The sequence below is a fragment of the Aulonocara sp. 'chitande type north' Nkhata Bay genome, linkage group LG3, assembly GCF_057382095.1.
Source record: "Aulonocara sp. 'chitande type north' Nkhata Bay isolate Kocher_YH1m ecotype deep benthic linkage group LG3, A_spYH_male_GT1.1, whole genome shotgun sequence".
Taxonomy (NCBI): domain Eukaryota; kingdom Metazoa; phylum Chordata; class Actinopteri; order Cichliformes; family Cichlidae; genus Aulonocara; species Aulonocara sp. 'chitande type north' Nkhata Bay.
The window spans coordinates 12,313,068-12,327,921 of record NC_141346.1 but is presented as its reverse complement, the minus strand read 5'-3'; the positions used below and the strand labels follow the sequence as shown (position 1 = coordinate 12,327,921).

Genomic DNA, 14,854 nt, shown 5'->3' with positions numbered 1-14,854 from the left:
GTGCAGCGAGTGTAAAAGCACCACCCATTGGGACTCAACATGCAGACGGAAACGGCGGCAAGACAACGCACGGAAAGTTTCTGAGGAGTCGGGTAGCAAAGACTACGCATTCCGGGTAAGCAGCGAGGATGCAGCGTTCCAGTCAGAGCATGGCATCAACAAAAAGGGTCTGATGGTGGACACAGGGGCAACTTCGCATATTGTCACAGATATAACGAAGTTCAGGAGATTTGACGACAGTTTCCAGCCCAAGTCACACTACGTAGAGTTGGCTGACGGCACAAAGTGCACTGGAGTTGCAGAGCAAAGAGGGGAGGCAGAGTTTTGCTTGATGGACAGCAGGGGGCAGTGCCACAAATGGGGCAACTATGATCTTCAAGCAAGGAAAAGACACCCTGCGACACAAAGACGGTACAAGGTTCCCAATACATGAGTACAACAGACTGTACTACCTACAAACAGTAAACACTGAAGGTAAAGACCAGTGTAAGGGTTGCTATGACATGCAAACATGGCATGAAATTCTCGGTCACTGTAATTATGATGACATTCAGAAATTACAGGGGGTTGTTGATGGTATGGCAATCAAAGGAAAAACAGACAAATCTGTCTTGCATTGTGAAGTGTGCACACAGGGAAAGTTTGTTCAAACTAGAAACAGGGACCCTGATGCACGAGCCAAAACCGCCTTAGAGCTGGTACACACAGACCTAGCTGGTCCAGTAGACCCAGAGTCCAGAGATGGATATAGATTTGCACTATCATTCACTGATGACTATTCCAGTGCAGTGTTTGTGTATTTTCTGAAAAACAAGAGTGACACAGCAAAAGCGACACAGAAGTTTTTGGCTGATACAGCCCCGTATGGGCAAGTTAAATGTATCAGGTCTGACAATGGAACAGAGTTTATGGGAAATGAGTATCAGGCACTCCTTAGCAAAAATGGAATCAGGCATGAGACCTCAGCACCATACTCACCACACCAAAATGGTACTGCAGAACGCAATTGGCGCACTCTTTTTGATATGGCCAGGTGTATGTTAATAGAGAAGCAGTTACCTAAAGAGTTGTGGACTTACGCAGTGCAAACAGCAGCTGTAGTGAGGAATAGATGTTTTAACAGACGCACAGAATAGACACCATATTTGATGCTGACAGGAAGAAGGCCAAACCTTTCCAGGATGCAGACATTTGGGTCAGTGTGTTATGCCTACAGGCAGAACAAGAGAAAACTAGACTCAAGGTGTGAGAAAGGAATTTTTGTTGGCTATGACAAGAACAGTCCAGCTTATATGGTCTACTACCCAGACAGTGGGAAAGTACAGAAGCATAGACTGGTGAAGTTTGAGACTAAAACAAGAGTAGAGAGACAAACACAGACTGACAAGGTGCCAGATGATGAGGGTGACTTTGAGACACCAAACAGGTTCACCAAGACCAGAGAACAGACTGATGTGAGTACAGAACACACAGATACTCAGGAACAGATCTCAGTAAGCATGTCTGAGATGAGCAGCCAGTCACAGGAGAATGAACTCGACTGCGAGGCTGCAAGGTATCCTTCCAGAGTGAGAAAAAGGCCTGGGTATTTAAGTGAATATGTTACTGATAAGGAGGATTGTGATCAAGTACTTACAAACATGGATTATTGTTACAGAGCAATGTGTAACATTCCCCAAACATTCAAGGAAGCAATAACTTCATCTAACTCAGAGAAATGGGTCAGTGCAATGGATGAAGAGATGCAATAACTAAGTGAAAATGACACATTTACCTTAACCACTTTGCCTGAGGGTAAGAAGACAGTGGGGGGTAGATGGGTGTACGCAGTCAAAAACAATGTTGATGGATCTGAGAAGTACAAGGCACGTTATGTTGCTAAAGGATATAGTCAGAGGATAGGTGTGGATTATGAAGAAACATTTTCCCCTACTGCTAACCTGACTAGTATCAGAGTGTTGATGCAAAAGGCAGCACAAGAAAACATGCTTTTACATCAGATGGATGTTAAAGCTGCCTATCTTCACGCACCAATAGATTGTGAGGTATTCATGGAACAACCTGAGGGTTATGAGGTAAAATCCGACACAAATGAAAAACTGGTGTGCAAGTTGAAAAAGTCGCTATATGGGCTAAAACAATCGGGCCGAAATTGGAACAAGTTGTTGCATGAATATCTGAGTGAGAACAACTTTGTGCAGAACCCCGCTGACCATTGTGTTTACACAAAAATGACAGAAAATAAGAAGGTGATTCTGATAGTATGGGTGGATGACCTGATCATTGCTGCTAGTGATGAAAGTGAACTAACTGTTGTGAAGAAAATGCTTGCAGCAAAATTCAAAATGAAGGATTTGGGTAAACTGAGACATTTCATTGGTATAGATTTTGACCAGAGTGATAACTGTGTAAAAATGTCACAAAAACAATATGTGGAAAAAATACTTGAAAGATTCAACATGCAGGATTGTAAAGAAAGACAGACACCTTGTGAGCAAAAACTGAACTATGCTGATGATGCAGAAATGATGAGTGATGTCAAAAGGTACAGAGAGGCAGTTGGTAGTCTGATCTATTTGGCTACATGCACAAGACCAGACTTGAGTTTTATAGTCAGTAAACTTTCACAGTACTTTACTGAGCCAACTGAAGACCAATGGACTACAGTAAAACATGTACTGAGGTATCTGAAAGGGACAACCGAGAAAGAACTGTGTTACAGGAAATGTGACAACAAAGAACTGAGGTTGTGGGCATACAGCGATGCTGATTGGGCAGCTGATGTAACAGACAGACGGAGTACAACTGGTTATTGCATAAGCTTCTCTGTAGATGGTCCTTTAATCTCATGGAAAACCAAAAGACAACCTACTGTTGCATTATCTACCTGTGAAGCGGAGTACATGGCTTTAGCTGCAACCCTACAAGAAGTTTTGTACCTAATGCAACTGTTACAAGGTATTGATGGACAAAAATATGCACCGCCAAAAGTTCATGAAGATAATCAGGGTGCAATTGCGTCGGCGAAGAATCCTGTGACGAGACAGAGATGTAAACATGTTGACATAAAGTACCACTTTGTGAGGTCAACTGTGAGTGCAGGAAAAATAACTCTGGATTATTGTTCAACAGAAGAGATGGTTGCAGATGTAATGACAAAGCCTGCAACAAAAGTTAAGTTGTTCAAGTTTGAGAAGTTTATGTTCGGGCATTAACATGGTATACGGACATGTATACAGTACTGAGGAAGAAACCTTTTGTTTGTTGTTTTTTGTTTGCTTAAGAGCATCATAATATGAGAGCAAGTGGGGGTGTTGAAATAAGAAGAGAAAATGCTCTCAATTATGGAGACAGTCAAATAGTCTATTTATGTTTGATGTGTGCTTTGCATTTGTGTGGCTGTTAATAAAGTTAGCGCGCTCTAGGGGGCGTATGCGTTCATCAAAATGGCCGATGGCTGATGTGTATTTTTTCCTCCCTAGAATATCGTCGGCGAAGTTTGCCATGTGCGTTAGATTTCACTGCGCATTTTCATACCTCTGCCAACACAGCCACTCACCCCCTCCTTCCTGGCTCACAGCTTTTTCTTCTTCTTGGTTGGCAACCAATGTTAAGGCGCATTACCACCCCCTGGCTCACAGCTCAGTGGACATTTAGATGAGAAAATATATATTTGACACATTTAAGAAAATAAATAAATAAATAAAAATAAACAAAATAAATGTTTATTAAGACATTTTGGTAGGAACTTGCTTTATTTTAAAAATGTTTTTGCTCATTCTTGCTCTATAAAAGAGTTTATTTCTTTTAGAATCACTCATCTTAGCAGTAGGATTTACATGAAAAGAGAAACAAATTAAATTTGAGTGAAAATATACATTTTGCAATCTCTGGTCAACTGACTCAGTGAATCAAATTACTCAAAATCGATTCGCTTTGGTGAGTGACTCATTCAATCTCGATTCAGTAAAAAGAATCTAATTTACCATCACTGGAAAGGAAAGGACTGGAAAGGCGCTACTTTTGAAATAACTCTCTCACGTGGTTACGTTGTGCAGCTGAGTCACGTGACCGCACAGCAACAAATCACAGCAGAGCCGGGAAAAGGGGGCGGAGCAAAGTGTCTGTGCAGGAGAGGAGTCGAGCAGAGAGAGCTGCTTTTTCATGAAACGGGAGTAAAGTAGTGAACTTACTGGAACATATACCACTACCAAAGTTTGGATCGATATCTGCATCGATCTGCACACCCTTGTCTCCTGGATTGTAGCTGAGATCAGCGTGAACCACGTGGGTCTCTGCTCACTGATCTGTTTCCTGTTTCTCTCGGTTTGTGGGCTCATCTAAAGGTAAGCACCGAGCTAACTTTAATGTGGGTTCCGTTTATGTTGAGTTTAGCTCTGTTGAGGATAATAGATTGCTTGGTATACACTGGAGTTAGACAGACTGTAGAGTTTGTGATTGCTTGCAACATTATGAAATGGTGGTTGCTAGGGGGTAAGAATATATATAGAAAATTAGCCTTGGTATATGAACAAAAGGATGGGCTGCAGGGCAGGAGAACAGTCTACCCCCACCCCTAGGACAGGAAGCCACAGGTACAAGCCTGGGGGAGACCGCGGTAAAGTGAGCCGTCATTTGTGAGCCGCGGTCAAGCCAGCCGCCTCCTATCCGCCGCATAAATTTCCTTGCGCTTTTACACGAGTCTTTACGGTAGCGCCTTTTCGCTTTATGTGCCGATTGAAAGCCTATACCCGCGCACACGTGCACGCGCGCGAACAGTCGCGCGCGCACGCGCGCGCACAAATTACAATGTAACGGCCCGATACAGTCAATACAATTATGGAAATGTCAGAAATTCATTAAAAATCATCCTGAGTAGTTGATGTACAACTTTCAACACATCCCCCCTCTGGGACACCTACTGTACCTGTGTGCCAAGTTTCATCCAGATTTACTGTAGAATTCCTCAGAAATTAATGGAAACATTTATTCAATCTAATACAGCCAATGCACTACAATTGCGTCAATTTTCAGAAATTCATTAAAAATCATCCTGAGTAGTTGATGTACAACTTTCAACACATCCCTCCTCTGGGACACCTACTGTACCTGTGTGCCAATTTTCATCCAGATTTACTGTAGAATTCCTCAGAAATTAAAGGAAACTTATATTCAATTCAATACAGTCAATACAATAGAATTATGTCAATTTTCCAAAATTCATTAAAAATCATCCTGAGTAGTTGATGTACAACTTTCAACACATCCCTCCTCTAGGACACCTACTGTACCTGTGTGCCAGGTTTCAGCCCGATTTACTGTAGAATTCCTCAGAAATTAAAGGGTACTTGTATCCAATGCAGTCGGCCAATAAACTACAATTATGTCAATTTTCAAAAATTCATTAAAAATCATCCTGAGTAGTTGATGTCCAACTTTCAACACATCCCCCCTCTGGGACACCTACTGTACCTGTGTGCCAAGTTTCAGCCAGATTTACTGTAGAATTCCTCAGAAATTAAAGGGTACTTGTATCCAATGCAGTCAGCCAATACAATTTAATTATGTCAATTTTCAAAAATTCATGAAAAATCATCCTGAGTAGTTGATGTACAACTTTCAACACATCCCCCCTCTGGGACACCTACTGTACCTGTGTGCCAAGTTTCATCCAGATTTACTGTAGAATTCCTCAGAAATTAAAGGGTACTTGTATCCAATGCAGTCAGCCAATACAATTTAATTATGTCAATTTTCAAAAATTCATGAAAAATCATCCTGAGTAGTTGATGTACAACTTTCAACACATCCCCCCTCTGGGACACCTACTGTACCTGTGTGCCAGGTTTCAGCCCGATTTACTGTAGAATTCCTCAGAAATTAAAGGGTACTTGTATCCAATGCAGTCAGCCAATACAATTTAATTATGTCAATTTTCAAAAATTCATGAAAAATCATCCTGAGTAGTTGATGTACAACTTTCAACACATCCCCCCTCTGGGACACCTACTGTACCTGTGTGCCAAGTTTCATCCAGATTTACTGTAGAATTCCTCAGAAATTAAAGGGTACTTTATTCAATTCAATACAGTCAATACAATAGAATTATGTCAATTTTCAAAAATTCATGAAAAATCATCCTGAGTAGTTGATGTACAACTTTCAACACATCCCCCCTCTGGGACACCTACTGTACCTGTGTGCCAGGTTCCAGCCCGATTTACTGTAGAATTCCTCAGAAATTAAAGGGTACTTGTATCCAATGCAGTCAGCCAATACAATTTAATTATGTCAATTTTCAAAAATTCATGAAAAATCATCCTGAGTAGTTGATGTACAACTTTCAACACATCCCCCCTCTGGGACACCTACTGTACCTGTGTGCCAGGTTTCAGCCCGATTTACTGTAGAATTCCTCAGAAATTAATGGGTACTTGTATCCAATGCAGTCGGCCAATACACTACAATTATGGAAATTTCAGAAATTCATTAAAAATCATCCTGAGTAGTTGAGGTCCAACTTTCAACACATCCCTCCTCCGGGAAACCTGCTGTACGTCTGGGCCAAGTTTCAGCCAGATTTACTGTAATATTCTTCAGAAATTGCAGGGAACTTATGTTCAGTGCAAGAAAGGCTGAAAGACGACCACCACTGAACAAGACACACAAGCTGAAACGTCAAGACTGGGCCAAGAAATATCTCAAGACTGATTTTTCTAAGGTTTTATGGACTGATGAAATGAGAGTGAGTCTTGATGGGCCAGATGGATGGGCCCGTGGCTGGATTGGTAAAGGGCAGATAGCTCCAGTCTGACTCAGACGCCAGCAAGGTGGAGGTGGAGTACTGGTTTGGGCTGGTATCATTAAAGATGAGCTTGTGGGGCCTTTTCAGGTTGAGGATGGAGTCAAGCTCAACTCCCAGTCCTACTGCCAGTTTCTCGAAGACACCTTCTTCAAGCAGTGGTACAGGAAGAAGTCTGCATCCTTCAAGAAAAACATGATTTTCATGCAGGACAATGCTCCATCACACGCGTCCAAGTACTCCACAGCGTGGCTGGCAAGAAAGGGTATAAAAGAAGAAAAACTAATGACATGGCCTCCTTGTTCACCTGATCTGAACCCCATTGAGAACCTGTGGTCCATCATCAAATGTGAGATTTACAAGGAGGGAAAACAGTACACCTCTCTAAACAGTGTCTGGGAGGCTGTGGTTGCTGCTGCACGCAATGTTGATGGTGAACAGATCAAAACACTGACAGAATCCATGGATGGCAGGCTTTTGAGTGTCCTTGCAAAGAAAGGTGGCTATATTGGTCGCTGATTTGTTTTTGTTTTGTTTTTGAATGTCGGCGAGGATTCCGCACGGCACTCCCCTCCATTCACCTCGCGAATCTCCGCTCTCTTCCAAACAAAGTCGACGAATTACTGCTCTTAAACCGGACTAACAAGGACTTTGCACGCTCTGCTGCCCTCTGCTTCACTGAAACCTGGCTCAGTGAGCGAGTCCCAGACGCTGTCTTAAATCTGCCGGGCTTCCAACTTCACCGGCGGACCGCGAAACAGAGCTCTCAGGGAAAACAAAGGGTGGTGGAGTCTGCTTCTACATTAATGAAGGTTGGTGTACTGATGTCACAGTGTTACAGAAACACTGCAGCCCACACTTGGAAAGTTTTCTCATCAACTGTAAACCTTTTTATTCACCGCGGGAGTTTTCTTCCTTGATGCTGGTCGGAGTTTACATCCCTCCACAGGCCAACGCGAACAACGCACTGTGCGAGCTGGCTGACCAGATTACTACCCTGGAGAGGAAATTCCCGGATTCCTTTACAATTATTCTTGGGGATTTTAACAGAGCAAACCTAAACTACGAACTCCCTAAATACAGACAGCATATAGACTGCCCCACCAGGGACAACATCATACTGGATCACTGCTACACCACTCTAAAAGATGCCTATCGCTCTGTGCCCCGGGCAGCTTTGGGACATTCTGATCACTGCATGGTCCATCTTATTCCAGTTTATAGGCAAAAACTCAAACGTGCCAAGCCTGTAGTCAAAACTGTGAAGAAGTGGACTAACGCAGCAAAGCAGGAACTGCAGGACTGTTTTGACTCCACTGATTGGACTGTTTTTGAAGCTGCATCTGAGAACCTAGATGAGCTCACGGACACTGTGACATCATACATCAGTTTCTGTGAAGACGTGTGTGTGCCAACAAAGACCTTTTGCACATACAACAACAATAAACCGTGGTTCACTCCTAAACTCCAACATCTTCGCAAGGCCAAGGAGGACGCTTACAGAAGTGGTGACAGGGTCCTGTACAAGCAAGCCAGGAACACACTGACCAAGGAGATCAAAGCAGCTAAAAGGATCTACTCCCAGAAGCTGGAAGAACGGCTCTCAGCCAACGACCCTGCGTCAGTGTGGAGGGGCCTGCAGGAAATCACCAGCTACAGACGCCCCCCACCCACTATTGAAGCAAACAAAGACCTGGCCAACGAGTTAAACACTTTCTATTGCAGGTTTGAGACGGACAGACTCCCATGCCCCACCCTCCCCTCCCCAGGGACATTGCTTCAGACATTGACCCCCAACACACCTTCCACCTCTCCCCCCTTCACCCTGCCCCTCCCCAATCAAGACTCAACGACCACCCCCACCCTCCCCAATCCAGACTCAACGACCACCACCACCCTCTCCAACCCAGACTCAACGACCACCCCCACCCTCCCCAATCCAGACTCAACGACCACCCCCACCCTCCCCAATCCAGACTCAACGACCACCACCACCCTCTCCAACCCAGACTCAACGACCTCCACCACACCTCTCACCCACCTTTCCTCCTCCCCGAAACTAAGAATACACACTCAGGATGTGAGCCGACTATTCCAGAAACAGAAGCCCAGGAAAGCCCCCGGACCAGATGGCGTCTCACCCTCCTGCCTCAAAACCTGTGCTGAACAGCTGGCTCCCATCTTTACTCGCATCTTCAACAGATCCCTGGAGCTGTGTGAAGTTCCCTCCTGCTTCAAACGCTCCACCATCATCCCTGTTCCCAAGAAACCCACCATCACAGGACTGGATGACTACAGACCTGTCGCCTTGACGTCTGTGGTCATGAAATCCTTCGAACGACTGGTGTTAGCCCATCTGAAAGACATTACAGGCCACCAGCTGGACCCTCTGCAGTTTGCCTACCGGGCAAACAGGTCAGTGGATGATGCAGTGAACACGGGGCTGCATTACATCCTGCAACACCTTGACTGCCCGGGAACTTATGCCAGGGTCCTGTTTGTGGACTTTAGTTCGGCTTTTAACACCATTGTGCCTGAACTTCTTTCCTCCAAACTCTCCCAGCTCAGCGTGTCACCAGCTACCTGTCAGTGGATCACCAGCTTCCTGACAGACAGAAAGCAACAAGTGAGGCTGGGGGAGATCACCTCTGAAACCCGGTCCCTCAGTGTTGGTGCCCTCAAGGATGTGTCCTCTCACCACTACTGTTCTCCCTCTACACTAACGACTGCACCTCCAATAACTCTGCTGTCAAACTCCTAAAGTTTGCAGATGACACCACTGTCATTGGCCTCATTCAAGATGGTGATGAGTCTGCATACCGGCAGGAAGTTGAGCGGCTGGTACTCTGGTGCAGTCAGCACAATCTGGAGCTGAACACTCTTAAGACTGTAGAGATGACAGTGGACTTCAGGAGACATCCCTCAACTCTGCTCCCCCTCACCATATCAGACAGCCCTGTGTCGACTGTGAAGATCTTCAAGTTCCTGGGTACAACCATCTCCCAGGACCTGAAGTGGGAGACCAACATCAACTCCATCCTCAAAAAGACCCAGCAGAGGATGTACTTCCTGAGACAACTGGGGAAGTACAGTCTTCCACAGGAGCTGCTGATCCAGTTCTACACTGCGGTCATTGAGTCTGTCCTGTGCTCCTCCATCACAGTCTGGTATGGAGCAGCCACTAAACAGGACAGGAGCAGACTGCAGCGGACTGTACGGGCAGCAGAAAGGATCATCAGCGCCCCCCCTGCCCTCCATCCAGGATCTGTACCTCTCAAGAACCAGGAAACGGGCAGGGAAAATCATCGCAGACCCCTCACACCCTGCACACAGACTTTTTGATCTGCTGCCCTCTGGCAGACGGTACAGAAGCCTGCAGACCAGGACCACCCGACACAGGAACAGTTTCTTTCCCCTCGCCATCTCCCTTCTTAACAGTTGACCTGTCACACTGCTCCCACTGCCAGACTGCAACTGCACCTTATGTACATTTTGTAGTATTCATTCCACCTCATTCATTTCTGTATTTTATGTATATAAGGTTAGATTCGTTATTTATAGTTGGTTTACATAGCTTTGTGTATGTATGTGTAATGTGTATATATAGACACTTGTGTGTGTGTGTGTGTGTGTGTGTGTGTGTGTGTGTGTGTGTGTGTGTGTGTGTGTGTGTGTGTGTGTGATTTACATTGCTGTGCTTGAGAGCCACCATCTACCGGAACCAAATTCCCTGTATGTGTCTGCACATATACAGTGGGGCAAAAAAGTATTTAGTCAGCCACCGATTGTGCAAGTTCCCCCACTTAAAATGATGACAGAGGTCAGTAATTTGCACCAGAGGTACACTTCAACTGTGAGAGACAGAATGTGAAAAAAAATCCATGAATTCACATGGTAGGATTTGTAAAGAATTTATTCGTAAATTAGGGTGGAAAATAAGTATTTGGTCACCTCAAACAAGGAAAATCTCTGGCTCTCACAGACCTGTAACGTCTTCTGTAAGAAGCTTTTCTGTCCCCCACTCGTTACCTGTATGAATGGCACCTGTTTGAACTCATCATCTGTATAAAAGACACCTGTCCACAGCCTCAAACAGTCAGACTCCAAACTCCGCCATGGCCAAGACCAAAGAGCTTTCGAAGGACACCAGGAAAAGTATTGTAGACCTGCACCAGACTGGGAAGAGTGAATCTACAATAGGCAAGCAGCTTGGTGTGAAAAAATCAACTGTGGGAGCAATCATCAGAAAATGGAAGACATACAAGACCACTGATAATCTCCCTCGATCTGGGGCTCCACGCAAGATCTCATCCCGTGGGGTCAAAATGATCATGAGAACGGTGAGCAAAGATCCCAGAACCACACGGGGGGACCTGGTGAATGACCTGCAGAGAGCTGGGACCAAAGTAACAAAGGTCACCATCAGTAACACACTACAACGGCAGGGAATCAAATCCCGCAGTGCCAGACGTGTTCCGCTGCTGAAGCCAGTGCATGTCCAGGCCCGTCTGAAGTTTGCCAGAGAGCACATGGATGATACAGCAGAGGATTGGGAGAATGTCATGTGGTCAGATGAAACCAAAGTAGAACTTTTTGGTATAAACTCAACTCGTCGTGTTTGGAGGAAGAAGAATACTGAGTTGCATCCCAAGAACACCATACCTACTGTGAAGCATGGGGGTGGAAACATCATGCTATGGGGCTGTTTTTCTGCCAAGGGGACAGGACGACTGATCCGTGTTAAGGACAGAATGAATGGGGCCATGTATCGTGAGATTTTGAGCCAAAACCTCCTTCCATCAGTGAGAACTTTGAAGATGAAACGAGGCTGGGTCTTCCAACATGACAATGATCCAAAACACACCGCCCAGGCAACAAAGGCGTGGCTCCGTAAGAAGCATTTGAAAGTCCTGGAGTGGCCTAGCCAGTCTCCAGACCTCAACCCCATAGAAAATCTGTGGCGGGAGTTGAAAGTCTGTGTTGCTCGGCGACAGCCCCAAAACATCACTGCTCTCGAGAAGATCTGCATGGAGGAATGGGCCAAAATACCAGCTACTGTGTGTGCAAACCTGGTAAAGACCTATAGTAAACGTTTGACCTCTGTTATTGCCAACAAAGGTTATGTTACAAAGTATTGAGTTGTATTTTTGTTATTGACCAAATACTTATTTTCCACCCTGATTTACGAATAAATTCTTTACAAATCCTACCATGTGGATTCATGGATTTTTTTTTCACATTCTGTCTCTCACAGTTGAAGTGTACCTCTGGTGCAAATTACTGACCTCTGTCATCATTTTAGGTGGGGGAACTTGCACAATCGGTGGCTGACTAAATACTTTTTTGCCCCACTGTACTTGGCCAATAAACACGATTCTGATTCTGATTCTGATTCTGAGATGTATATTTGTGAATGTGGAGATGTTATATTGGTTTCACTGGTAAAAATAAATAATTGAAATGGGTATATATTTGTTTTTTGTGAAGTTGCCTAATAATTATGCACAGTAATAGTCACCTGCACACACAGATATCCCCCTAAAATAACTAAAAAAAAAAAAAAACTACTTCCAAAAACATTCAGCTTTGATATTAATGAGTCTTTTGGGTTCATTGAGAACATGGTTGTTGTTCAATAATAAAATTATTCCTCAAAAATACAACTTGCCTAATAATTCTGCACTCCCTGTAGGTCTGTTGACAGAGCTCTGTACAGGTCTGCTCGAGCTGACCTGAAAAGGGGTCCCACCTGTCCAGCAACAACACATGGCATGGAATAATAGACATCATAAACCACAGAGGCAGAACTGTGAAAACAGAAAACCTGAGTGTGCAGCTAGCAGAGGACATAAACAGCTTCTTTGCCCGCTTTGAAACACCACAACAGCAGCATTCATCTGCCTCAGCCCTGCTCCCATCCTCATCCTCACCTGGTTCCTGCACCGCTCCATTCACTGTAACGGAGCACGATGTCAGATGAGTGTTCCTAGCAGTGAACCCCAGGAAGGCGTCCAGACGGAATACGTGGTAAAGTGCTAAGACCATGTGCCCACCAGCTCACCCTCATCTCCACCAGAATCTTCAACCTCTCACTGGATGAAGCAGCCATCCCATCCTGTCTAAAATCAGCCACAATCATCCCAGTACCAAAGAAGTCTCCCATCACCAGCCTGAACTATTATTGCCCTGTGGCCCTCACACCGGTAATCATGAAACTAGTCCTTCAGCACACCAAGGATTACCTCCCCCCAGAATTCGACCCCCACCAGTTTGCATACCGTGCAAACAGATTCACAGAAGATGCCATCACCCTCCACTCGGTGCTGAGTCACCTAGAACAGCGGCAGAGCTACGCCAGAATGCTCTTTGTGGACTACAGCTCACCCTTCCACCACTCGCCCATTGAGAGCCTACTAACTTACTGCATCACAGTATGGTACAGCAGCTGCACTAAGGCGGATAGAGCCACCCTCCCAGCATGTTTGCAATGAGTAGGAGATGCTCTGTATCTCACTGTACAACTGTATAGTGACAAAGGTATTGGGTTCTTTTCTAAAAATTGCTATAAACAGAGGAACCCAAACTGATGAAAAGTGGCGAATATTTTTTTTCAAATGACTATTTTTAGTGGATTTTTGATATAGAAGCAGAATGACAGAATGTTAAAAGAAGTTACTTTTAGTCATTCTAAGCTGGGCATTGCGTTCTCTGGCTGTTCAAAGCCATGGAACTTTAGACTTTCCAAGCAAATAATGATGGCCATACTGATGTTCTTTTCAGTACATTTTACTTTATGTTCATTTTCATTTTTATGATGTTTCTATTTTTACATAATTCCTCCCACATAGCAAAATTGGTATGGCCTGGATCTGTCCCACACAATGTGCTTACACATGGCCTGCGTACCGCAAAGAATGACGGCCCTATGGTGGCCCAGATCTGGTTTACCAGAGGTGGCCCACACATGAGCCAGCACAAGGCCAGTTGCAGACACACTGCTGGCCCTGTGCTGGCCCAGAACAGTTTCAGCTCTGGCCCCAGATGTCAGCCTAATGTGTACCTTAGCCATGTAAGCCATGTAATAACAACATGTGCTGGAACATAATAGTGCAAAAGTAACATGACGAAACTCTGTTCAGACAGTGAATGGACTGATTCTTATACAGCACTTTTTTACTCACCCATATTACTCAAAGTGCTCTATACAACATGTCACATTCACCCAATCAGGCCAAATGTGGCATGCCATCACATAAACAGTGCCATCTTACCATGCCAGAAGTCAGCCAGCAGTGCCGGCTTGACACCAGATCCAGGCAAGACCCGTCTGCTATGTGGGATGACTTGTTCTTTTGGCATTTTAGTTGTGGATTGTGTTTGGACTGTGTCTCTTGCCCTTTCAGTATTGTTTCCTTGTGCTTCTAAGTGTCCCTTTGTTTCTTTTTAGGTTATGTAGTATGGGTTAGAGATATTTTGTATGTTGTTTTTGTTTAATAAATCCGCCTTTTGGATTATTCCCTGATGTGCCTGAGTTCTGTTATTTAGTGTCACTTTGAAAGGACACACATCCAGCATTGACATATAATTGTTCTTTCAATTTTTGATAAAGATTACAGTGAATTGAGATGTAACTTGGCCCAGAGGTACGGTAGGACGCCCAGAGTAAGAAAGTGTTGAAAGTTGGACCTCAACTATTATGGATGATTTTTAATGAATTTTTGAAATTTCCATAATTGTAGTGTATTGACTGTATTGAATTGAATAAATGTTTCCATTCATTTCTGAGGAGTTTTACAGTAAATCTGGATGAAACCTGGCACACAGGTACAGTAGGTGTCCCAGAGGGGGGATGTGTTGAAAGTTGGACATCAACTACTCAGGATGATTTTTAATGAATTTTTGAAAATTGACATAATTCTACTGTATTGGCTGACTGCATTGGATACAAGTACCCTTTAATTTCTGAGGAATTCTACAGTAAATCTGGCTGAAACCTGGCACACAGGTACAGTAGGTGTCCCAGAGGGGGGATGTGTTGAAAGTTGTACATCA

At 44.4% G+C, this 14,854-nt stretch overlaps 2 protein-coding genes across 3 annotated transcripts in view; both read left to right on the top strand.

Annotated features, from left to right (window-relative positions):
- LOC147333997 (uncharacterized) overlaps positions 1-14,854 on the top strand; it is a 118,148-nt gene that overhangs the window by 86,948 nt on the left and 16,346 nt on the right. Inside the window, exon 1 of one of the 2 annotated variants that reach the window (XM_086286546.1) lies at positions 4,124-4,346. The exons of the other annotated variant lie outside the window; for it this stretch is intronic. The gene's annotated coding sequence lies outside the window, so the exon portion shown is untranslated. Of the gene's footprint in view, positions 1-4,123; positions 4,347-14,854 lie in introns of those variants that run through there. 2 annotated transcript variants of the gene reach the window in all.
- LOC147333998 (uncharacterized) lies at positions 1,182-14,268 on the top strand. The gene is made up of 4 exons (XM_086285861.1): positions 1,182-1,568; positions 7,644-8,578; positions 12,879-13,238; positions 14,250-14,268. Exons 1-4 carry the CDS (start codon positions 1,182-1,184, stop codon positions 14,266-14,268), a joined length of 1,701 nt encoding a protein of 566 aa, XP_086141987.1.